The following is a 25,842-nucleotide window of genomic DNA, read 5'->3' as shown; positions in this document are numbered from 1 at the left end:
CAGTCTAATAAAGATGAATTCTCCCACTTCAGAAAAATGAGGAAAAGTGTAGATAGCTCTGGATCTAGCATTGTTTCTTCCTGGTCTGTCTTATAAGCTTGGATACCTTTGTTGGTAGTCTTCCAAGACTTGTGGGTAAGAAGTGAGGTGCCAAAAGACTAAATAAAACAATGATATTTTTTCCCCACAAAGCAAGGAGATACTACACATGCTAGCCTGGTGAGTTTGACGTCGATCCCCAGCAAACTTCTAGAATGGATTATTAAGAAGATGATTTCTGAGCCCTTGGAAAGGGACTTACTAATCGCTACGAACCAGCATGGGTTCATTAAGATCAAGTCATGCTGGACTAAGCTCATTTCCTTTTGGATGGGCTTACAAGAGGAGGCTGCAAAAATCATTTACCTGGGCTTCGGCAAGGATCTTGACAAATACTTCTATGATGTCCTTTCAGGCAGGGTGAAAACATGGGGTAAACTGATAGTATGGATGGTTGAATATTTAACCCATTAAATGATCACATACAAAATGTATGCATTTAATTATCGTAAACCCAGAAAGACAAGTGCTTTCCAACACTTGGATAAAGGTGAGACATTGACTAAATTTGGGATTAAAACAAAGCTTGTAGAGATATCTGTGTACATTGTACAACAGAAAATAAAAATCCTCATTGTTCTCAGCCTCAGGCCTTATATTGATACAATACTTTTCTATATTATAGAGTACTTTCAAGTATATTATTTCATTTGATCTTTAGCACAAACCTGCAAAATTAGAATAGCGATTATCTCCATTTTACAGATATGAAAACTGAGGTTGAAAGATTCAGCAATTTTCTTTTTTTTTAAATTTATTTATTTATTTATTTATTTATTTTTATTATTTTTTGGGGGGTACACCAAGTTCAATCATCTGTTTTTATACACATATCCCCGTATTCCCTCCCTTCCTTGACTCCTCCCCTTCAAGTCCCCCCCACCCTCCCGGCCCCAGTCCTCTAAGGCATCTTCCATCCTCGAGTGGGACTCCCTTTGTTATACAACAACTTCCCACTGACTATTTTACAGTTGGTAGTAGATTCAGCAATTTTCCAAGGGGAAAAATAGTTGTGAAGCTGAACATAAAAAAACTCTTACTCTAATGTAGTTGTGACAAATATGAAGCTGTATATTTCAGCTCTAAAATTAACTACGTAAATTCAGAGTGAAGGCAAGGCTTAGAAGTACTTCTATAAAAGGCATAGGGGTTTCCATTAGCTTCAAACTTAGTATAAGCCCACAGTGTTTTATGATTGCTCAATATGCTATTGAGATCTGAAGGGTATATTAATGAAAATATACAGTCCACCACACTGGTGGTGATAGTTTCTTTCTATCTAAAGTTGGTCAGAGCATTTCTAAGGTGTTGTTTTATTCAAGTTTCTGTATTTGAAGAAAATGGGGATGTTGTACTTGTAAAAGCAAAGACTTAAGGAAGGATTTTGTGTTACACATTTTCTGTGGATCAATGGGTATGAAAATTGGAGGGAGGCAGTCCTCAGAAAATTAAAAGAATTTCTTCACAACTATTTGTTATAGGTATTAAGTTTCCTCTGGGCCCCAAACCCCCTGCACCCCTCCTCTAGAAGGTTTGGTCAGCCTCTTGTTCAGCATGTTATAGAAAGTGTGTGCATTGTATCACCTCGGATGGCCCTTCAAATTCTATGATTTTTGAAGTCTAGGATTCATTCTTTCACTGTGTCCAGATGCATATGATCAAGTTCAACTTTGGGACATCATTTGATGAATTCTCAAAATTGACTGCTGGGGTTAAAATGGAACAACTGCTTGAGTAATGATCTTGCAAAATAAGGGAGCTTTGGCTAGTTTTGAAGTTTCTTATGACGTGCCACCCTTTATGGGATTTATCTCAAGCTCAAAATTAATTCTAGCCCCTGTACATTCTGCCACCTTATGATGTCATATAGATCATCCTTGGGTCTTTAGCATATGGTACCAAAGATGGCCTTCTGAAATAAGAAGGGATTTCCTCACAAAAGTCATCCTTTATAGGCTAGTAACTAACGTGAATGGCTTGAATTTCTCTGCACACCCTTACCACACCCAGTTTAAAACATGACTCTCGTCAGGATCCTGTAGAGTTAATTTAACATACAGTCTGATATGATGGTCTGGCCTAGGGCCTATTGTTGGGGATGGGGAGTGGGCTGAGGGAACATCTTTCTTCTCCAGGCCTCTATTGATCTGCCACCACCAACCATGTAGTTTCCTTTTCAGGTATTTCCCCAACATGGTGACCAGTTCATCACATTGGCTGCCTCTTTAGGGAGGGAAGTTGAAAGTGTTGGTCTGTAGCAGTAGCATGGAGTTCTGAGAGGGAAGGGGAGAGATCAAGACTATGTTTGGGACCATGAACAAGTCTTCCTTTTTAATAAGCCTAGAGGCCAGCTTCCATTGATAAGGAAAGGAAATGGAAAAGAAGGGGGAGGAGGGGAAGATGAAGTAGATTTCAACAGGAGGGCTACAGGTTTAGCACTGGGCAGTGGACAACAAATTAGACCAAAGCACCTCCTTCCCTTGAGAGTACGAGGTCAGGATCTCAAAATAGCCTGCGACAGCATAGCTTAGTGGTTATAAACACAAACTCTGGAGCCAGACTGCCTGGGTCCAAATCCTGTCTCTGACACTTGCTGGCTATGTCACCTAGGCGGTTTGCTTAATCTCTATGGCGCTGTTTCTTTCTTTGTAAGAAATGTGAATAATGATAGTACCTACCTCATATGTGTATTATAAAGATTAAGATGCTTAATAAATGTAAAGCTTTATAACATAGCCTAACAAATCCCAAGTGAATGAGTGTTGGTTCAACAAAATAAATGAAAATGTGGGGTGCAAAGGTGGACAATTTAGTAAATATTTATTGTATACCTCCTATGTTCCAGATACTGTGGTAACCAAGGTTTAGTACGGAAAAATCTGGCTTTGGAGTCAGGAAAAATTGGATTCTAATTCTAGCTCTGACCTTGGCTATGAGCTGGGTGGCCTTGGGCATGTTCCCTAACCTCTCTGAGTCTCTGTTTCCTCATGTGTAAAATGAGGATATTAATAGCATGAGGCCACACAGGATTGTTGTTAGGAGTAAATGCGATAGTATCTGTTTGTGTGGTATATGTATGTGGGCTCACTAAGTGATAATACATGACTTCTGTAAGCTGGGGCCTATACAATGAAACCTAACAGGGATAAATGCCAAATCTTAAATCTGAGTTTAAAACTCAGTTGCAGAATAACGCATCACTTGTATAAGTGAAGGACAAGAAAGGATTGAATTGGCAAGAGCTCGTGTGAGAAAGAACTGTGGGTTTTAGCTGACCACAAGTTTCCTATGAGCCAACAGGGTGATCTGGCTGTCCAAGGACTAATGTAATTTTAGATATTATTAAAAGAAATGGGAAGTTGAGATCCTGGAAAATGATCATTTCACTGTGCTCTGTACGCTGTGCCGGTCAGATCACTTTAGACATGTAAGACTTCATTTTGCTTACATTTCTGGATAGACAATGACAGACTCACTGACAAACTGCCCAGCAGTGGTGACCTGGATTAGGAGGCATTGGAAAATCCTTTCTTGAGGATGAGATTAAAATTACCCAGGGAAGGAAGCACTAAGGTGATATTTGGAACAGTTTTTTCTTCTAATGAGAATGTTTATAGAACACATCCCACATTCAACCTGCCAGCAAATCCTGTTGGCTGTTTCCTCGGATTATATCAATAATCCAACCATTTCTCATCACCTGTCTGCTACTGTGCTGACTTAACCTACCATCTATTGCCTCATTATTGTAGTAGCCTCCTTGTAGATATCTCTGCTTCCACTCTGGCCACTCAGTCTATTCTCTGCACTGAAGACAGGATGGTCCTATTTAAATGTAAGTCTAATCATGTCACTCCAGTGGCTTCCTAGTTCATCCAGAGTGTAAGTAAGTCAAAGTCCTTATAAAGATCTACAGAGGTCCTGCTTGCCCTGGCTCCCGTTACCTCTTTGACCTTATCTCCTACTTTCCCCCTTGCTTACACTGATCCAGCCACTATAGCCTAGTCACAGTTTCTCAAACCAGCCAGCCATTCTCTTGTCTCAGGGCTCTTGTGATCCTGATCTCTCTGACCAGAGCCCACTTTGCCTAGTTATCTGCATGGCTTATTCCTTCATATCCTTTAGTCATAAGTCAAATGTTACCTTCTCAGTGAGGTATTCTTAGTCACCCTTTTTAAATTGCAACAATCTCCCCACAAAACACACTCTTCTGTATCTCTTTCCTCTGCTTTATTTTTCATCACATCTTTTATCATTGTTTAATATTTTATATAATTATTCTACATAATTAATGGGTATATAAAATATATAAAAGAGCTGTTCTGGTTAAATCTGGCAGGAATCAGATAGGCATGAACTCTGCCCTCTCCAAAACCTGGATAATTGAGAGTTAACTACATAGAGATACATTTGCAAATGAAAGTTGGCCAAACCCTGGAAGCAACACTGAGTGAGATATTCTGGACGCAAGGAAGACTACTCATATCTTCCAAATATTGTAAGACTCTTATGTGTAAGAAGTAGATTTCATGTAGGTTGCAACTTGGGTCAGAGCTAGAGCCAATGAGTGTGAAGGGAATACACATAGGCAGATATGAGATCTATCAAGCAATCTGAAATTCTCAGGTTGTATCATGGAGTGGTGAGCTCCCCATCACTGGAGGTGTACAGAAAGAGGCTGTGCACCTACCTGTCAGCTTTGCTATAAATGAAATTCTGTACTGGGTTGGAGATTGGGCCACATCACCTTGACAATCTTGTAGCTCTAAGATGTTGAGGACAAATATGTGGCCCACAGATAGAGGGTAATTTACTTTTGTTTTTTAGAACTGAGGAGAGGGTTTTTGGCCTTTGTTTCTGGAGTCCCAGAGACAAATTCTCCTCTCAAAGGTCCATTCCACCCTAAGTGAGATTCCATTTCCCAGAAATTACCTGATGCTGTGCTGATTAGAGGCCAGCCAGGGGTAAAGGGACAGATTCCCATGGCAACCAGGTTGAAAAAAACATACCATGTGGAGCACTGTCAGCAACAAGCTACGTTTGCATTATAAATAGATATTTAATTTGTTGAGATAGTTTGTGACGACTTCTGCATTATAAATAGATATTTAATTCATTGATATAGTTTGTGACGACTTCTGCATTATAAATAGATATTTAATTCATTGAAATAGCTCTGACAGTGAGTAGGAAAGTTAAACCTCAAAGCCACTCTTTAAGTATTTCACAATTAACTATTTTTTTCCCTTCTAAATCATGTAGAACTTGTTCTCTAAAGTGAAAGAATGGTATCTGTGAATGCTTTTAGAAAACCAACTAAGAGTCTAGTGTCCCAATATTTCTCACTATTTGTTTCTCATTGAAAGGTTTATCAAAATTTTCTTTGATTGCATGGGTATCTCTGTTTCACACATTTTGTTTTGAGGTACACCAAAGTGAATCAGCTGTATTTATACATATATCCCCATATCCCCTCCCTCCCGCGACTCCCTCCCACCCTCCCTGTCCTGGCCTTCTAAGGCATCACCCATCTGTTTCACACTTTTTGATACAGGAGACCCCAGGTTCAATGTCTGGATTGCACATGAGTCTTTTTCTGTCATTTTTCCTTCATCTTCATCCTGCCTTTTTTTTTTTTAACTCAGAGGCTTCTGTAAATTTCACTCATTGGCCCTATGCTCTTTTCTTCCCATCTCTCTTTCCCTTGGTGAACAGCTAAAGCAATCAAGTGATCACTTGCTAACATGCACAGCCCTACCACTAGCCTTGACAATACACATTGGAATATCCAATGATGGGGAAACAAAATCAGACCTGATCAAAGGACTTCTATCCTAAAACCAAGGACCAAAAACGGGCCTCCCTCCAGTGTTCAAAATATACAGTTTGATTGAGAGATAGGGATGGAGAGTTTGAAGGCAGTGAGTGGTGTTCAACAGAAAGCAACAATTAGGTTTTGCTAAATTCAAATGTAAAAGCACTTTTGAAATGCAATTTTTAGAAACACTATAAGAAATTAGTATAAGCGACTAGTAGAATCTCATCAAATGGAAATCAGAGTGAGACTTTGTACTTCTACATTCCAAAGAGCTTAATACAAATTAGTCTATAGTACTCAGAGTATTTCATTCTGTCAGGATAAAGGGAAATGTGATGCATCTTTTTTCATTAAGTTGCTGGTTAAATAAGCTTCCTGATGTAAGAATATGGGAGTTGCTTTCTAAAGTTTATCGTAACCAGGGATAAATAACTTACTGTGTGCAGCACCCTTGTACATTGCTGTATTGAACAGTGATAGCTTAGAATTAAACAGTGTTGGGAGGTAAGGGACTTAGGGTCAGATTTGAAGGGGTCATGACCTCCTCCAGGACCTGTAGGTCAATTCTTCTGAGGTCTTGAACAGGTTTAAGAAATTAGGTAAGGCTCCTTCCCCAATCCAACCTTCCTAATGTGTACTGGATTCTCACCCATGCAGCAAGTTGCATGCTGATCCAAGGAGAATGATCAGGGGCTCGGAATGCAAGCCAGCCTCAGTTTGCAGTCCTAGGAAGGAACACTGGGACAAAACACTGGGAGGTCCTCTGCTCTAAACCAACAACCTTACCTGCTTACTCAGTCCTTGAGAGCCCACCACCAGAGAAAGCAGGGCTTTCTATAGGGAGGGGTAGAGTATTCAGCTTTTATCAATCTTTCACACTTAAGAGTGAATTAATGTACACCTGTAGTTGTTAGGTAAGGGCCACAAAGCACACTTTACCAATTTCAAAGTTCTGCAGTGGACTAATCCTAACATTTGAAAGCAGGTGTACTACAGGGACTTCCTATGTGGTGCAGTGATTGAGAATCTGCCTGCCAATGCAGGGGACATGGGTTCAATCCCTGCCCCAGGAAGATACCACATGCCGTGGAGCAATTAAGCCTATGCACCACAACTATTGAGCCTGCGCTCTAGAGCCCGTGAGCCACAACTATTGAGCCCATGTGCTGCAACTACTGAAGCCTGCGTGCCTAAAGCCCATGCTCTGCAACAAGAGCGGCCACCACAATGAGGAGCCCACGCACCACAACGCAACGGAGAGTAGCCCCCGCTCTCCACAACTAGAGAAAACCCATGTGCAGCAACGAAGACCCAACACAGCCAATAAAATAAATAACTAAACAAATAAATTTTTAAAAGAAAGCAGGTTTACTACAGACCTAGAAGTAACAAAGTGGAAGGTATGTAACTTCAGTGTTTGCCCTCCTCAGGCTCAACTCAGAGAGAATATTGCCATTCATTCATTCATTCATCCATCCATTCACTCCATAATGAAATGGAAGGATGATAGGACATTCTGTCCAGTTACCATGTCCCAAACCAAACTGGACATTTTGGAGCCTTCCCTCCTCCCAAACCTATCCTTGAGCTCCTTTCTCTGTACTAGCAGCCCTATGCTCTCTTATTGTGCCATAGAGGTCAGCTCTAATACACCATGTTTGCTAAGTGTTAAGTGGACAACAAACAAATGGAAAACCACTCCCGTAGTTTTTGCAGTTAAATAGTGAATACTCTCTTTATTCAGAAGAATACATTTTTTAATAGAATTTCATGCACCAGTAAATCAGTACAGTGAGACGTTATGGGGGTGGGGAATCTCTCTTCAGGAAACTTCTCACCCTGGTAGAGCTCTCAACTCCTAAAATCCCCTTGACCCATCTCTGGTGATTAGTGGCCAAGGAACAGTAGATGGGGTGGACTCCCAGGGAAATCAGTCAGATTTGCAGGTGTCCGAGGATAAAAAAGAGGAGAGGAAAGCTCTTGTAAAGGAGGAGGTTATTATATTGGGACTGGCAGTTCCACTGAGGTTCCCTGAGAAATTGATGAGGGAGAGTTGGTGTTGGTGCCTGGGTCTTCTTCTTGATTACACTCTTCCAGGGCTATGGTCTGGTCTCTTCCATCTGTCTCTGAGCCCCTGTGTAGAGAAAAAGACATGACTAAGGGAGGATCCAGAGCCATCAATCTGAAAACAGGTTGCATTGTGGGAGTCAGATGCTAGAGGAGTATTCGGACCATTAAAGCCCTGGGTTCACAGAAGGAGGTTGACATGAGACAATTACCTGGTTCGGAGTCGAGGCCACTTCTTCCACTCTATGGCTAGCACCACCCCTAAAGCTACAACCACCACCACGATCAGGGTACTTCGGACTATGTTCCCCACAGTGCACTCCTGAGCAGCAGGCCCTGAGATGATAGAAGAGCAGAAACCAAGGCCATAGAGATTAGTGCATGTATGTTCCCCTTGATCTCTTGTTGCCCCCTCATCTGGCTTCCTCCAGGGTTCACTTGGGAACGATGTGTTGAGACTGCAGATGGGGTGGTCAGAGGCAGTGCTTATGCTGAGGCAGAAGTAGCCCTACTTTTAGGGGGTGGTGGAAGAGGCCTTGAAAGTATCCTTCTCACTATCTTTGAGTGAATCTGAGGTTCCACCTCCTTACCATGCCTAGGAGAAAGAAAAATGACCACACTTGAGGTCTCTGACTCCAAACCCCTCCCCCTCCATATCTGGCCTGTCTCCAAGGAGACTTTCTCTGGGATCCCAGGTATGTCATGCCAGAACCATGGAGGGATTATCATCTCACCTGCTGCCCCCACCAGCTCCAGGGGATCACTAGGCTCTGACCAGATATCAGGGTAGGCCTGAAGACGGTAGCTACAGCTATAGTTTCCAATGCCCTTTCCTTCTATGTTGTTGATCACAAAGTCTCCATCCTCTGAGAACTGCTGAGGTGCTTCTTCTCCATCATGTTCCAGGACAAATTCCACACCTGGAAGGGGTCCTCTGCACTGAAGGGTGATATCCTTTCCTACCTTGAACACAGTGCCAGGCCAGGCTGACAGGGAGGGTTTAGGGGGCTTATCTGCAACCAACCAGGACACAGAGTTAGAAGAGCCCTTGAACCCAGCCCTTTACCCCTTAGGGCTATAATAAAAAAAAAAACTACAAAATCTAGACTCTTACTGAAATCTCCAAGACCTTACCAGTCACCCAGATCTCCAGGGAGTCACTGTGATTAGAAGCTGCAAAGGGAGCAGAATCCAAATAATAAACACAGCTATACATCCCAGAATCTTCAATGCTCACTGCTGGCATCCAGAAGTCAGCCCTGTACCCACTTGGCCTCTGTTGCTTTAAGGGCTCTTGAGTACCCTTCTTCAATAGGACAAATGTTGAGTCTGGCAGTTCCCCTTGACATTGAAGAGTCATGTTTTCTCCAGGGGCCACCATGGGACCAGGCTGAGCTAATAGGCTGGGTTTGGGGAGCAAACCTGGAAGAAATTAACTCTTGGTCATAGAGAGGTGGCCACTATCCAGGGCATCACTGCTGGAGTCCCAATAAAGAGGAGAGACTATTGCTTGCCTCTCCTTGTGCTCTTGGAAAACCATTTCCCGTAAACCACCTGCCAGCCTATTCTTTCTTTTCTATACTCCCCTGCCCACTCCAGAACATCTTCCCCTTACCTGTGACTATGAGTTCCAGGGTGTTGCTAGGCTGTATCTTGATAGGGCTGGTCCATTCAGGGTAGTAGCAGCAGCTGTAACGACCTATGCTAGCACCAGATATATTGGTGATGGGGAATGCCCCATCATTACTGGTGGATCCCCAGAGCTGCACTGAAGTGGCTTCTATTTCTTTGTGCAGAATGTACCCTACTCCACGAACTGGCCCTTGGCACCAGAGAGTAACATTCTGCCCCACAGAAACCACAGAACTGGGCTCAGCAAACAACCATGGCTTGGGGAATGTGTCTAAGAAGAGACCAAAGATGGAAGGTGGTGAGTATGCAAACTTATCACTAGTATGCAAATTAACTCTTTATCTTTCTCCTTCCAGACTAGCCTAGCCTAGCCTTCCAAGAGGGATCACCCTCCCGAACCCCTACTCCAGTTGTCTCTGTCCCAGTTCCGTGTCTTGTCTGTCCTTACCAGTCACCCAGATCATAAGAGGTTTGCTGAGATATGATCCCCTGTTTGACATAGTGGTCTCATAGTAGACACAGCTGTAGTTCCCGGAGTTCTCTGCTCCAACAGTGTGGAGGAGGAAGTCAGCCGAGTTCCCCGAGACACTCTGGAACTGTAAGGGAACCTGGGTTCCCTCCTGCAAGAGGGCAAACCTCATGCCCTGGAAAGCCCCTTGGCAGCGCAGGGTCACATTCTTCCCAGGAAACACCACAGGACCTGGCTGTGCCAAGAGAGTGGGTTTGGGGTAGAATTCTGAAATTAAAGAGACCACAACATGAGAGAAGCCAGTCCCCGGCATTCTGAACATTGCTGTTTTAGTGTTACTGTAAGAAACAATATTGTTTATTGTAGAAAATTAGAAAATATAGAAAAAAACCTAATGAAGAAAATACAGTTCTACCACTCAAAGAAAATCATTCTTTATACACTTTTATGTACTTATTTCTCATTTATTTTTGGTAAATGCTCATGTCATTGTAGCTATAACTATTTGCATAATTAGGCCTACTGTATGCACAATTGTGTAGTTTAATATTTTTCGCTTTGTATTGTAAACATTTTCCTATGACGTTAAAACAGTCTTTGAAAACTATCATTTGTAATGGCTGCATAATATGCAGTTGACATTTCAAGGTCTTCGCCCTTTCTCTGAGGGCCATCCAGCCCACCAATCTCTGACAGCCCAGCTAAAGAAAAAGTGGATATTGGGCCTAAAGCTCAAGGCCAAGCCACAAAAAGATTTCAGAAATAGGGCAACACGTGAAACACCCCTATCTGCCTCATTTCTTTCCCCAGAAGTGAATTATTTTCCTCCCTCTTCTCTTTTTCTCATCTTCCTGTATTTGTGATAATATAAGCAGCTGCCCTACATGGACTGTTTACCACTGTCCTAAGCACACTCTCGCTGACTTTTACAAAGAGCACCTCTTCCTCTCCCACTCACAGCCCTCCCACCCACTGTCCCAGGGTCAGTACCACCTCCACCTGCATTTCCCCACTCCTTACCTGTCACCACGAGCTCCACAAGGTCACTGGGCTCAGACCAGATAGCAAAGTCATAATAGCGGCAGCTGTAATTCCCTCCATCACCAATGCCCACTGAAATGATCAGAAAGTGGGCTGCACTGGCTCCTGGACTCGCCCAAGACCTGTCACTGGAAGCTATTTTATTTCCATCTTTGTACAGAATAAAGCTCATGTGCTGGTGGGGGGTGGAGCAATTGAAAGTCACTCGGGCACCAGGAGTGACCACAGGACTGGCCCATGTCTTGAAGAAGGGTTTGGGGTACATTTCTAGAAGGCAAAAAACCAAACACAACACAAAACCAAATTAGGAGGAAATAAAGAAAGATAGCTAATATAGCAATTATTGTTCTAGGAACCTGCTTTGTTTCCTATACTATTTCATTCAGAAGAAGGTGCATTTAAAAATCAAGGCAAAACCACTTTGCACATGGACTTTTCACAGGGACACCTCACCCGACCCTTCACTTCCTCCAGCCGAATCCTCACTGTCAGCAGAACAAGCAATGGAAGCTAGCTAAAAGAGTGAATTGTCATTGGGGCTCTGCTGATTCCCTGAGCCTCAGTTTGCCCGTTTGGACAAGAAGGGGAAATGGTACCTGATCCACCCCCTTTGAATATTTGCTCTATAGCTAAATGAGATAATTGATATGAAAATAATTAGAAAAATTAAATCACCCTCCACAAACCCCAGCTATTAATAACGATATGGCTATTAATATCGTGCAGCCAGAGGCCCTGGCACTCCCAGCGCCACGCCTGCTTGGCTCTAAGATTGGACACAGGCTCCTAGGACCAGCAGCAAAGTTTACTGTGGGGAGAAGGGTGTCTGACCCAGAGCTTTGCTCCCCCCCTCCTGTCTCACACACCCCTTTCAGCTCTACCTTTTATCACAAGCTCCAGGGGCTCACTGGGCTCAGACCACTTGAAGGGGCGTTTTTCAGTGTGAGTGCGGCAGCTATAATTGCCTTCGTCTTTATCCTCCATTCTTTGGATTGTAAAGAAGGCTTCTCTCCCAACAGCACCAAGTTGCTGGACAGGTTCCTGCACTCCCTTCTTATACAGAGCAAACCCCATGCCTGCCAGCCATCCTTTGCACCGGATTTGCAGTTCCTGGCCCCGAATTGGGGGGGAAGCAGAAATGACAGGTTTGGGGAGGATGTCTGGAAAACAAAGCAGGGAGGACAAGGAGTCTGAAGTTTGGAGGTGTCCAGATGCGACACTCGGAGTCACTTTGTCAGCAAAATAGAAATCCATCCTGGACTGGCCTTTGCCTCTTCCTGTCAGTCTTCTCTTAACTCTGTTCCCCACACCTCCCCCCATTTCAGTGCCTCTCCTCTCCTACAGGCAGCAGAAGCCCCTTGGCCTCTGAGTCTCTGAGCATTCCCCCACCTCTAGGAACAGTGCTGGTGTCCCAAGGGCAATGGGGATCACTCTGGGAGGACCCTCTGCCTTTTCTTACCTGTCCCTACCAGCTCAAGTGCCTCACTGGGCTCTGACACAGCCATCTCCTCCCATGAATGGCAGTGGTAACTCCCGGTGTGGCTCTGGGTCAGGGCTCCAAGGGGGAAGGCAGCCCGGACCCTCTCCGAGGCCGGGCGAGTTGCAATCCACCCAGTCCCGTCCTTCAGCAACACAAACTCCTTAGTTGAGCCAGAAGGGCTTCTGCACCAGAGGGTTAAGTTCTTCCACGGGGCCAGAGGGAAGTTGGTCTCTGCCCACAGCTCAGGCTTAGGGGTTGGCATGATTATTTCTAGAAACAGCAGAGTTAATGAAGCCATCCCCCCTCACCTTCACCCTCCCGCCTTTCTTTGCCCTTGAACCCCCTCCCCAGATCACACTGCCCACCTCCCCTTTCAACCCCAATCAAACTCTTTCCTTCCCTCCACAGGTGCTGGGGAAAAGGGAAGCTGATGTCTCAGCTGAGCCTCAGAAAAATGCAGAAGCTTGGGGGAAATTTTGCAGGCAGAAAAGCAGAGTTGGAGGCTGAATTTTGCCAGCAGCTTTAGCAAGTGCCCCTTCCTGGCCGTCCTTCCCTCCCAACCAGTCACTCCCTGGCCACTGACACTGACACTCTGTAGTTATTTCGGATCTCCAGGGAGGAATGTCCCAGTATGGAGCAGGAAAAACTCACCAGTCTCTTCTGTCAATACCCCATTGCACAGTCCTGCAAAAGAAATTGCTGCCAGGGTTTTACCCCCTCCCCCACGGGACTTCACCCCGGCCTTCTGCCCAGGCCCCTTCCCCACCCCCTTTTACTCACCACAGCAGAGAAGAGCTGTGAGTATGAAGAGCATGGTGACCCCTTGAGCTGTTCCCAGCAACCAGGCTTCTCTAGCAAGACCAGAAAAGAGATGAGAGGAGTTGCTGGGATTAAGGGGAGGGCGGAGAGAAGGGGGCGGCAATTTATGTCATTGGCTTACTCACCACCCAATAGGGATTGGATATGGCCAGGATAATGGGATATAATCTTTTCTGACATCGATGACTTTTCTTTTTGAGGGCCTCACCACCTACAAACCTCTTGCTCTTTCATGACCCACGTGCCCCCCACCCCCTCCCCCCTCCCCAGACTATATCAAATGTCAGCTCCCCAAGGCCCCTGATTAGGCTGTTGCTGGAATTGAGATGTCAAATGTGAAAATGCCTTTGCAACGCCAGCTCTCAGAACCCCTGGAGCTCAGTGTGATCAGCAGTTCTGGGTGGTGGGTGTGGGGGTGGAGGGAGAAATCTTGGGTGTTTCTCAGTCATCAAGTTTAAGTTTGGAAGCAGTTTTTATTATGGCAGTATTGGTCCTCCAACGGACCTGCCTCACCTGCCTTTGTTATGGAAGGGTTGCCTAGGCAGCAGCAGTGAATTACCAGAGGATTGTCAGTGCTGAGCTAAGCTTGTCAGAGAGTGGGATCTCTCTACCCCCACCCAGATTATGACTAGAAATGTGCAGCAGGTTTAGGTTATGGGTGCTGTAGAATTAGATTATATTAAGCCAAAATTCATTTGACAATTTTTACTTAGAAAACACTGACCTTCCTTCCTGGTCAGGAAAACATGCTTTTCAAGCTGCATTCTCTGAAATCTGGTTTCTGAACTCATCCTTTGATGCAGTGGTCCTGGGCTGAGGTGGGGGCACTTGAAGCTACATTTTTTTAACCCCTGGCTTGAAGATTACTCCAATATGTGGAACTCAGGATAAGTTCTGTGAAGAACTAGAACTTGACCCCCATTGACATTTTTTGAAAGCTCAAAGGGTAGTGGTTTTGCAGAAAGTTTAGGTGGTTCCTTTCTCATTACCGAAACAGTCTATCCCTCAGATCCCAGTGGAAAATACAGACACACACAATCATAGTCATCATCCATTGTGTATTGAATACTCCCAGGCACACAAAGGCCTATGATCATGGTAGGGGAGAGGTACAACCAGGATCACAGTGTGGGGGAAAGTAAGCAAGGCATTCAGGAGCAGAGGCCCCCACCAAGCTAGGAGCTGTCATGTCTCTTCTCATTTTCAGGCAGAATAGCCTGAGCACAAGGCCATAGGGATCAGGGAAAGAAGAGGATGACCCAGAGAACACAAAAGGATAAAAGTAAATGGCAGGAGAACTTGTTTGGCTTGACATTTTATGGGTCAGAGGAAGCAGTCTGATTCTCTGGCCCAATCCATTCCCTCATCAGATGCCCACCCAGGTTAAGGCTGTATTTTCAGAACGCTCTGAACAGTGGTTGGGGGCCAGAGTGGCAGAGAGACTGGCTTCCATAGCAGCTAGGATGGACTACAAGGCTTGCTAGCCCTTTAGAGCTAGGGGTAAGGGTGAAAATTTGGGATGGGAGCTGGATAACATCCTGGGAGACAGGACAGCGTGGCTTCTTACAAAAAACGTTCAGACGAAGTTAATGTGGAAGACATCAATCATCTCTGAGAGGCAGGGTGGCTTGGGAGGGAGATTTGGGCACTCTCCTGGGGGGATCAGTGAATGAGATTCTGATTACTTCTCCAGCCTATGAGAAATATGCATTTCTCCACCCTCTGGCTTAGGGGCTGACCCCTCTGTGAGGTGAAAGAGAAATGGCTAGAATGAGAAAGTCATATCTTAAGCCCACAAGGTGGAAGCTACAAAGGGTGTGCCCCTGTGGCCTGTCTCAACTGGAGTATGACCCTTTCCTGAATCTCTGGGGGGCCTGAACTCAGCTAGATTGAGGAACAGGGGGTTGGCACAAGACAGTTACCTGATTCTGAGTCTCCGACACTTCCACCTTATCCACAGCACTACCAACAGCAGGGCAACAAGCTGCATGATTAGGGACAACCTGACAGCTTCATTCAGAATGTAATTCCAGGTATGAAAGCCTGCGGCCAGAGAAGACCAGAAGAGGGGACCTTGATGGGGACAGAGACAGATGAATACATTCATGGGGGGAGGGGATCTCGTTACTGCAGGTGAAGGGAAGTTGAGACAAAAGTGGCCTTCTTTTTCATGAAGAATGGGACCCTTGAAAGTATCCTGCTCACTGTCTTTGAATGATTATGAGACCACCCTAGAGGAAGGATGCCCAAACCCAAGGTCCCTGACTTACAAGACCCTGATTACCCTTTCCATATCTTTATGGGTACTGCTCTGGGATCCAAGGGGTATCATGGCCAAAGCTGTGGAGGGCACATCCATATGAAGAGTTTTCCTCTCACCTGCTGGCCCCATCAGCTTCAGAGGCTCACTGCGATATGACCAGATGTTAGGATGTGCCTCTATGCGATAGCTGCAACTGTATGTCCCTGTGCCTTTCCCTTCAACATTACTGATGATGAAGTCTCCATCCACTGAGAATTTTGGGGATATTGCTCTTTCTTCCCATTCCAGACAAAATTCAAGTGCTGGATGAGGTACTCGGCACTGAAAGGTGATGGCCTTTCCTAGCTTGAACACGGTGCTGGGCCAGGCTGACAGGAAGGGTTTGGGGGGCTTATCTGCAACCAATCCAGAGATCAGAGTTAGAACAAATGCCTCCTCCCTCAACAAATATTTCTCAGCTCCTTAATGGTCTTCACTTTCTTTCTACTTCCACTAGATCAGTGGCTTCAAAATTTGACTGTGCATCACAACTACTTGGCCCATTCCTTGATTCTCTAAAGATTCCTAGATTCCTATCTTCAATCAGAAAGACCCATACCTCTAAGTTTCCCCTGGTCTTAGGGAAAATAACTTTTATAGGAGTCACAATGGGACTTGTCCATGCCGAGATGTAGGGCTTGAGTAACAATCCTGGGAGAGAAGGTACCTAAAGTTTTTGGAGAAAACTCTACACCACACTCCTAGTGTGTTTTTCTTTGGGTCATAAATCCAAGAGGGCATAGCGCCACTAGTTCCTTCTTATAACACTGTAATGATGATAAAAACAAACAATAGTTGTTAACACTTGCCTACAACCACAAGCTCCACAGTGTTGTGTGATGTCATCCTGATGGAGGTCTTCCAGGAGAGGAGATAGTGGCAGCTATAGATGCCAGCATCACTATAAGTCACATTGTTGAGGAAGAATGACTTGTCATCATTGATGCTGGTAGTATCCAAGAGCTGAAGTGGTTTGTCTTCTCCTTTCTTATAGAGTGCAAGCGCTACTCCATCCACTGGCCCTCGACACCACAGGCTCACATTCCGACCCATTTGGACCACAGGACTGGGCTGAGCAAGTAGCCAGGTCTTGGGGAAAATGTCTAGGATGAGACCCAAAATATAAAAGGCTAACAGTCTGACTTACCCCTCCTACTACTTAGGGTTCTTTTCCTCTTCCTCCAGTCCACCCTTGGCAAATCCCATCCCAAGCCCACTTATAGAAATTCTGCTCCTTCCCCCACCACTAGCCCTGGTTCCAGCGGGCCCAGAGTGAGTTGTACACTCTTAGCCCCTAACATAGGTCCCATAATATCCCCCTCTCTTACCGGTTACCCAGATTTTCAGGATATCACTAAGGAGTGAACCCCTGTATGACCCATCATAGTAAAAACAGAGGTAATGTCCAGCATCATGGATTTTCAAAGCCCGGAAGAAGAAATATGCCTCATTTTTTATTGGCTTCTTGTGGTAAAAGGACTTCTCCAAGTCTTCAAGCCTTATTAAAGCAAAGGTCATTCCATAGATTGGCCCTTGGCACCTGAGATTCAGGCTTTCTCCCGGTGCCATGATGGGCCCAGGATAGGCTGTCAGAGTTGGTTTGGGATAGAGTCCTAGAAAGTGAAGAGACCCTGAGTTAGAGGTAGGATGATTTTTCCTTATTATATTCTGGTTTATTTTCCTAGTTTCCTTACACAGGAAGTGGTAGCTGAAGTTTACTCTCTGCTGCCTCTCCCTTCCTTGAATCTCTGCCTCTTCTAGGAGGTAATCAAGGGTAAGTTCACTTCTGTCCCTTCCATCTCACCAGACTCTATCAGCTCTACTTAGCCCTAACTATGTGTAGGGGTGTGTCTCAGTGGATATCTACATTTGTAATTCCCTGTATATTTAGGTCCCTGAAATGCCAAATGTAGTTCTTCAAACCACCGAAGAAGTCAAACTTCTGAAAATGAATTTGATTCCATCTTCATAAATCATGAATGCTACTGCAGCATTAAAGGATGGCTTTTGAAGACATTAAGTTCACAGAGGACCCTATTTCCCACAGGAGATTGAAAGAAACCAATAAGGAGGGATTGGCCAGTAAGTCTGCAATACAAGGAAACCTCTGTTACTGGGGCCACACCCTCATTTCCATTATTGTTCCTCCAAAGAGATTAAACTACAAAATAGAAGGCAAACCTCATTCCCAAACCACTCCTTCTTACCCACCCCAATCTGAGGTAGGCCCACCCACCTGTTATTGAAAGCATCAGCTCTATCATATGCTCAGTAAGCATTTAGGGTGTGTCAGGCATCCTGTAGGTCTAAGAATATACAAGTAAAGAATACAGACACAGTGCCTGTTAGCCAAAAGCTCATGGCCTGGTGGGGGACACTGGCAAACAGGTAACTGCAGAAGTGTGTATTAGTGGCATCTACATTCGTACAACAAACATCCATAACACGCAGTTCAAACAGACAGGCTTTTGTTCTTTGATCCTCAATAAAAAGCTATACTAATAAAATTAATATCTACCATTTATTGAGAACTTATATGCCAGGCACTGTACATATATTATATTTAGGCAAATCCTCACAACAACCCTGTGAGGTAGGCATTAATATTATACCAATTTTGCAAATGAGGAAACTGAGGCACAGAGAGGCATCATACATTAGATTGGATAGATACTGTTATTCCATTTTAGAGTGGGGGAAACCAAAGCACAGAGGTGAAATAACTTGCTCAACATCACACAGGGAGGCAGTGTCAGAGGTGGAACTAGAAACTAGGATTACTAATTCTAAGTCCAGGGTACTTTCTGTAGCACAACAGCTTTCCCTAAGCCTATTTAACTTGTTGAGGGAACTAAAGCAAATGTGGCCAATTCTGTCTAGAAGTATCTGGGCTATGAGGTGAGGGAGTTGGGGGTGGGGTATGTGTCTAGCATTTGGACATTTTGGGGAGCCTCCTACTGTATTTAAAGCTTGGTACTGCCTTACTGGATCTGTATATACAGGGCTAAATTAATTTATAAAGCCATTTCTAAAATATGAACTATCACTTTGTCATTTTTTTTTGTTTATTTTTTACCACCAGCACGAGCAATTCATTCTATTTTCCACACTTAAAAATAAAAATCACAAACAGAATAAAAATGCATTTAAATTAAAAAAATCAGTTTATAAGACTGCAGTGGCAGTGCCTGGCACATATTAAGTGCTCAATAAATATTAGCCAAATGAACAAATGACTGCATGACTTTCATCAAATAGAGAACAACAAAGCTGTGATGAGCTGAAGCTTCTGGACATTTGGCTGGACTCACTCACTAGCCAAGTGATTGGCTCCCAGACATCTGCCTCATAGCATGTGTAATTCTAATTTGCATCTCAGTAAAATGTCAAATGACTCTAGCTCATGGGTTTTGCAGAGAACTGGGCAAGGAAAGTAATATCAGAGACCCTGGCTCATCCAACCATGATCCCAGGGACAACGATCATCAAACCCCAGCAGCCATAGCCACACCCACCTGCCACAATCAGCTTCAGGGGGTTGCTGGGCTCTGACCACAGGGTAGGGAGCATCTGGATATGAGTGCGGCAGATGTAAACCCCTTCACTCTCAGGTGTCATGTTGGCAATGGAGAATATGGCCACTGTCCCGGTTGGGACTTGGTAGTCCACGGGTTCTGCATATCCCTCTTTGAACAGCATGAATACCAAATCCTGCAGCCAGCCATGGCAGCGTATGTTAACATTACATCCAGGAAGAGGGGAGGTCTCAGCCTGGATCCAGAAGATGGGCTTGGGCAGCTGGCCTGGAAGGAGAGAATGAACTGGAATTCAAGTAGAGCAAGGATAGTGCTGCTCAGGGAGCAACAGAGAGCTCCACTTAAATGAGTCTTCCCTGTATGATCCTTCTTTGTCACCTTTTCTTTCCCCATCTAGGGTATCCCCTATGTTGAGAACTTGCCTCTAGATCTGTTCCAGAGTCTGTGTCCTCACTCTGCATTGCCTATAGAGACTAGGCACTCATTTACTAACTGTGGAATGCCTGCATTATACATGCATGCATTTGAGGCAAACGAATGAATTAAACAAACCCTGCTCTGGGAAGGCAAGTTTGAGTCCCAGGAGTTGGAGTTTATTCTTGATTATCTATCTCTGTCTTCTTACCTGGTGCCTCCAACTCTAAAACTTTACTAGGCTCTGACCAGCCTGTCTCCTTCCAGTAGCAGCACCTGTAGAGACCTGTATTGGACTGAGTAAGGGCACCAATGGGGAATGAAACTTGGAAGGTCTTGTGGGAAGGGCGGATCCAGGTCATCTGTGTCTTATCCTTCAGCAACAGGAACTTGCTTGAAATCCGAGAGGGGCTTTTGCACCAAAGTGTGACATTCTCCCAAGGGGCCTGGGGGTAGTTGGTCTCTATCCACAGCTCCGGTTGAGATTGCATCATTGCTGTCATTCCCAAAGATAACAAAGATGTCAGCAGTCCAACCCTCTTCCTCCCATAACATGCCCCACCCCCCCCACACACAGTGTCCCTTAAAATTAGCCCCAATCCAGATTCCTTCTCTTGTCTTCCCTTGGGGACAGAAGTGCATGCTTTTATGGGGGGTGGGATAGAGTCCCCAGGATATTTGTTTAAGGAATTTAAGTGAGTTGGTGAATAAAGTGCAAATCTTGCTTCCTTTCCATCTGAGACAAAGTTCTTTACTACTTTGTGGGAAACCAAGCCATGAAGTGAGGGGTACTGATTCCCAACCAGCTCAATCTGGAAATTGCCTTTGGGATCTCGAGACAGTTATGCCCAGGGCCATGGAAGCAGATCATTGTCTTGCAGCCTCCAGGAAGGAAGGTACTTGAGGTGGCAGGACTCACTTACCCATTGGTGTCATACCCAGACTCAGACTTGAAGAGAGAGATTATGGTAAATGGGAGCCCCTCATTGCCCCCACCCACCCTCAAACCTCAATATTATCCATTCCCTCCCCAAGGTGCCCACTCATAGGGGTACCTATGACAGGGTCATCTCCACCACTGCTTCCTTGTACTCACAAATGCAAAAGAGTAAGAGGGTGAATGTCCGCAGCATGGTGGCCGCTTCCCCTGGCCTGTCCAGGGTCATGGAGCCTCTGAAGTCTTGAAGGGTTTTGCCCCTCAGCAGGTAGTGAGATCTAAAAGCAGAAGTATTTTTACTCAGGGGACTGACCCTGATCCTGAAAGTTTAGTTTGGATCACTAAATTGCACCTGACAACCCTACCTTCCACTCCCTCACATGCATGTAGGTTTACCGGCTACTTCTCTTTGTCCCTTTTCCCCACTTCCCCCTTCTCACACCCAAGGTCTTTGCTGGTATCTACCATGTCAGGTTTATTGAAATGTCCATTTGTCCATGGGATCTCAGAGGCCCAGAGGGTGACCTAATCCAAGCCAGCAGAAGCCCCGTGGCATGAGGGAGATGAGAAGTGTAGAGAGTCACCTTTTCAGATCTTTTACTCATATAGATATATATTTGTCTGAGTCCTCCAACAACCTAGCAAAGGAAGTGTTCCTACCATCCCTATTTTGCTGGCTAGGAAACTGAGGTTTAGACAGGATATATAATTTGACCAAAGTCAAAAGACATTAAATATCAAAGCCAAAATTCAAACCCATGTTTAACTCCAATGCTTATGCTCTAAAACCAGTATTTAAATTTTTAGAGGAAGCCCTTGTCCCCTTTCTCACCCTCCCTCACCCCTACCATCTCATCCCATCCAGGCCTCCCCTTCTTTAGAATGCTTCAAATCTAATATAACTTTCATTCTTATTTCTTAGCCCCCAAAAGCTCAAAACCTCCATCTTGAGTAGGTGTTGGGAAATCAAACTGTTTGAGCTAACTGATGTAAGATGTAAATGATTTATTGGCTCCCCATAATGTATAAGCATTTTTGTTCATTGCCCCCAAGGAAAAAAAAAGAATTGTTTGAATTTCAGGGAATATGGCAAAGATATGTGAGTTCAGGGAGGCCTTCTCATTTTCTTGAATATCACCATTGACCACAGGCCTTAAATGTCCATAAGTAGACCCCTTATTGCTTTTCTGCCTCTCCTGCCCTATCCCCAGAACCCAGAGTATCCTTTTGCCAAGGGAAGGAGTATGCCTGTCACACAGACTCAGGCTAACTCTCCTCTACCAACTCTCTACTCAAAGCCTGAGGTTCTGGCTGACCCCAGCTGTTTAAGTCTCTTTCAACAGAGTGGGGTAAAGACAGCTCCCAGAACAGAAAGCGGTGATTTTGTTTCTCCAAACTGACCCTGATATGGAAGGCTCTAATTTGTTCCAGTGATAACATTAGGAGGGATGAAAGAGCAGGATAAAAGGGGAAGATTCAAACATCTGGGCTGTAGGAAGTAGGTGGACCATCAGAGATCCAAGGAAGCTCAGTTTCCCTTTGCATTTCTTACTTTGTGTTGAAGGATGTTCAAATTACCCTCTTTGGACTTTTCTTATCTATAAAGGTGGGGAATAATATCTACCTAGCCTTGCTGCTGTGTTGAATCTTAGATAATACATGTACAGTTCCAGGCACATAGTGAACATTTCATTAAAAATGGCTATTTTTCTTCCCAAAGGGGGCATTAATCTGGTATAGGAACCTAAAGATGCTCTTTCCACTTCAGCTCCTACAGACTCTTGCCCCTACTCCTCTCAGGGTCAGGTCTAGGCCCAAGCCCAGGTTTGGGTGCCACCCTGTTTCTTTGATCCCCTGAGGCTTTGGACCAGAATTTATTGGGGGGAACTCAGGTTTCACTGCCAAGGGAAAGGTTCAACCTGGGATTCTGCCCAGGAATGCCATTTGAGATTTCAGCATCACCACTTGGACCCCTAAACCAGGGTTTCGCTTCCTGGGGGCTTGAGGGGAATAAGGCAAGGTGGGCTTCTCAGCATGGCTAACCCCTCCCCAACCTACTAAGGAAACCCTACCATTTATATCCAGCCAAAATGATGAACCTTCTGTCCAGGGAACATTGGAAGGAGCTGCAGGCTTCAGGTTAATTGGCCACGCCCATTTTGGGCCTTTCACACCCCCCCTCCGCCCACACACACCAACCCCCAACTTCGGCAGTCTAGCCTTTTCACCCTCCCCTTCTACTCCACCCCAAGCGCTTTACACACCCTTAGGCAACGCCGCAGTGCTTTTGAGGGTGACAAACCCGAAATGTCTAATGGCTTGCCCCCCTGCATAGCTTTGAGGGTTCCAGGAATCAAAGGGGTTGGGCCCAGCGGAGTGCCGGGTACATGCTCCGCTAAAGGCCAGAAGGGAAGACTGAGAAGGAAAAGGGAAGGTATCTACAGTGCCCAGAGATTCTCAGCAAAGCATGGCTGGGATCCGGGGAGGGAAGGAGAAAGGGAGGGATGAAGGCGGTGGGGGCAAAGACTTGGGAGCATTTAGATTTACAGCAATTAATTACATCAGGGAGATTATTTCTGGGTTTTGTTTAGGATCTGATGGGCAGTATTTAATCTTCAGCCACTGGACTATGCGCTCATTTGCAGGTACTTACGGTAGTTGAAGGCCCGCTCCGCTGCTGGAGATTCTCCAGTGAGCTCCTCCAGATGCAGCAAACTGCCAGGCACGAGAAGAGCAGTCTAAGGACAGCCTCTCAGGCTCAGGGCCCCGCCTCCATCTCTCCCCCGCCTGCTCGGCCTCTCCAAGCTCCCCTCCTCCCTCCGCCAGGCTCTGGGAGCCCACCTACACTAACTCCCTGACACCTGCAGTCCTTTGACGACCAGGATTTCCACTCCCCTCCCAGCTCCCGCCGCTCTCCCGATTCCCTGCAGAGGTTGCTGGAGCCAAATTCAGGCCCCTGCCCCCTCGCCTGTCGCTCAGAGTTTCATTGGGTCATTGTATTCTGGAGGGGAGAGGGCCAGCTCTGAAGCCTGCCAAAGCTGTAGATCCCTCCTCTCCAGCTCCCCAAGGCCTTTAAAGGGATCTCAGATCTTCCTATGCCCATTTAATACCCCACTTAAGCATAAATACTGCCACCAGGGATTATGTGCCTACTATGTGCCTCTGAACCCTGAGCATCTATTATTTCAAATCTTCATAGCATCCCTATAAGATGTGTTACCTCCCTCAGTTTTACAGATGAGGAAACTGAAGCTCAGAGAGGGTTAAGTAACTTGGACAGCCTTCAAAATCCAGCTTGGGGTAAAAGCCCAGCTTTAGAGACACACATATTTGGATTTCAGTCTGGTTCCGTTATTCAATAGCTGAGTGACCTCAAGAAAGTGAGTTAAACTCTCTGAGCCTCAGTTTCCCCATCTGTAAAATAAAAGAGCAGAAGCTATTGCACAGGGCTTCAATGGGATACTGTAAGTAAAACTTATAGCACAGTAGGCCTGGTACATGGTGGGTGCTCAGTAAATGGTAGTTGCTGCTGTTGTTGCTACCACTACCACCACCACTAGTACTATTATTAATCTTGTACAGGTTTCCACAAATTCCCTAAAGAAACATGATTTCAACGATGTAGACAACCTTTCATAAATTTAGTTGACCATGAATGACTTTTTCAAATGATTATGTATGGATAAGATACTCACCAAAGCTCCTGACATATATTATATGATGGGATTAAAGTATAGCATCCACTGGACTCACAGATCAATTGATTGTTGTAAGAAATAGCCACAGTTTTCTTTATGTACAATTTTTACATTCATAGAAGATTAAAAATTATCTAAGGAAAAAATACTGTAATTTGAGAACAAACTACATAAAAATAAAGTAACAGTTCTTTTAATAGGAGAGTTGAATATCATGTCTTCATGCATCAGGGATATCAGTTGTGGCTTCCTGGCATCCTCTGTTCCTACGCACCATTATAAGGTACAGATTATCACAAAAGAATAGAATAACCATATGAATGGTATTTTGGGGCAAGTTGTTTAACCTCTCCAGGCCTTAGTTTTCTTATTTGTAAAATGGGGATAACAATTGTACTTAATATCACAGAGAGTTTTGGGTAGGATTGAATGAAAATCCCCCTGTAAACTACTACATAGTGCCTGGGACAGAGCAACCAACCATCGATTAATTCAATACATGTTTACTGAATATTTTCTTTGTGCATTGTTATAGATGCTGCCAATCCAGAGAGAATGGCAGTTTCTCTCTTAAGGAGTTGGTAGATTGAGGATAAAGAGTGATAAAGAACAAGTAGGAGAGAGCCAAAGAAAGGGGAGCCATGGGAATCAGAGGACTGCAATAGGAAAGATCAGCAAGTAAGGCATGGAGAACTGCAAGTGGGTTACTGTTACTGTGTATCTAAACCAGGTCAGTGGTAGTAGAGAAGGAGGAGAGAGCAAGGGTTCCTGAAATATTTAGGAGGTAAAATTGGCCAAACACAATGGTTGTTTGGAACACTATAGTGATAATTATTGTCTGGGTCGAAATATCCATGCCTATCTTCAAAACATTTGTATAAAAATCGGTGTGATAGTATCAGGCACTAAGTGCTTTATAAATATTAACTCATTTTATCCCAATCACAACACTAGGGGATAGTTACAATATCAGTCCCATTTTACAGATGAAGAAGCTGAAACACAGAACCATTAAAAAATTGCCCAAGGCTAACACAGACAGCAAGTGGAAGAGCTAGTATTCACATCCAGGCAATCTGTATATACAGTTCCATGGTTCCGTGTTCTTTTTTTTTTTAAATTACCTAAACCACAGTATTGATTTTAATATATCTATTAAAAAGGATCTTATTTAAAAAATAATTCAAAAGCTTTTTATGCAAAGTAACTGAACAACTTCCCAGTTCCTTCATTCTGTTTTTTATTGAGGTATAATTGATACACATGATATTAGTTTCAAGTGTAAAACATAATGATTCAATATTTGTATATATTGTAAAATGAAGTCCCATGTTCTTAACCACTACAATGCTCCCTCTACATTGGAAGCTTATAATGACACAAGCAAAAACATTTTTTTTTAATTTAAAATAAAGTTACCTCTAGAGACTGTCATACACAGTGACATGAGTCAGAAAGAGAAAAACAAATATTGTATATTAACACATATATGTGGAATATAGAAAAATGGTACAAATCAACTGGTTTGCA

At 44.4% G+C, this 25,842-nt stretch overlaps 1 protein-coding gene across 3 annotated transcripts; it reads right to left on the bottom strand.

The window, feature by feature from the left end:
• Positions 1–7,646: 7,646 nt before the first annotated feature.
• On the bottom strand, positions 7,647–20,843 carry IGSF1 (immunoglobulin superfamily member 1). 3 transcript variants are annotated; one of them, XM_057718682.1, is made up of 18 exons: positions 20,770–20,843; positions 19,889–20,214; positions 19,243–19,530; positions 17,056–17,340; positions 16,537–16,830; positions 15,805–16,083; positions 15,348–15,468; positions 13,387–13,457; positions 13,258–13,305; positions 12,586–12,876; positions 12,008–12,286; positions 11,106–11,393; positions 10,065–10,352; positions 9,600–9,887; positions 9,119–9,406; positions 8,719–8,997; positions 8,197–8,320; positions 7,647–8,051 (listed from the first exon to the last, which is right to left on the bottom strand). In XM_057718682.1, the coding sequence occupies exons 1-18, from the start codon at positions 20,841–20,843 to the stop codon at positions 7,916–7,918; spliced, it is 4,047 nt and encodes a 1,348-aa protein (XP_057574665.1). In that variant the 3' UTR covers positions 7,647–7,915. The 3 variants fall into 3 exon arrangements, with proteins under 3 accessions (XP_057574665.1, XP_057574664.1, XP_057574666.1); XM_057718681.1 differs by having other exon boundaries at positions 13,258–13,290; XM_057718683.1 differs by having other exon boundaries at positions 13,258–13,290; positions 19,889–20,173; positions 20,774–20,843.
• Positions 20,844–25,842: the final 4,999 nt, after the last annotated feature.

Source organism: Hippopotamus amphibius, chromosome X (assembly GCF_030028045.1).
Source record: "Hippopotamus amphibius kiboko isolate mHipAmp2 chromosome X, mHipAmp2.hap2, whole genome shotgun sequence".
Classification (NCBI taxonomy): Eukaryota; Metazoa; Chordata; class Mammalia; order Artiodactyla; family Hippopotamidae; genus Hippopotamus; species Hippopotamus amphibius.
This window is presented reverse-complemented; position numbering and strand designations above follow the sequence as displayed.

Excerpts from the sequence above, each read along its gene's own strand:
- IGSF1 (XM_057718682.1), bottom strand. The coding sequence starts at position 20,843 with ATGACCCTGGACAGGCCAGGGGAAGCGGCCACCATGCTGCGGACATTC. Across the intron at positions 20,215-20,769 it reads TTACTCTTTTGCATTTGTGA|GGTTGGACTGCTGACATCTT; the intron begins GTACAAGGAAGC and ends TGGGAGGAAGAG. Across the intron at positions 17,341-19,242 it reads CCTGAAGCTGATTGTGGCAG|GACTCTATCCCAAACCAACT; the intron begins GTGGGTGTGGCT and ends TTCACTTTCTAG.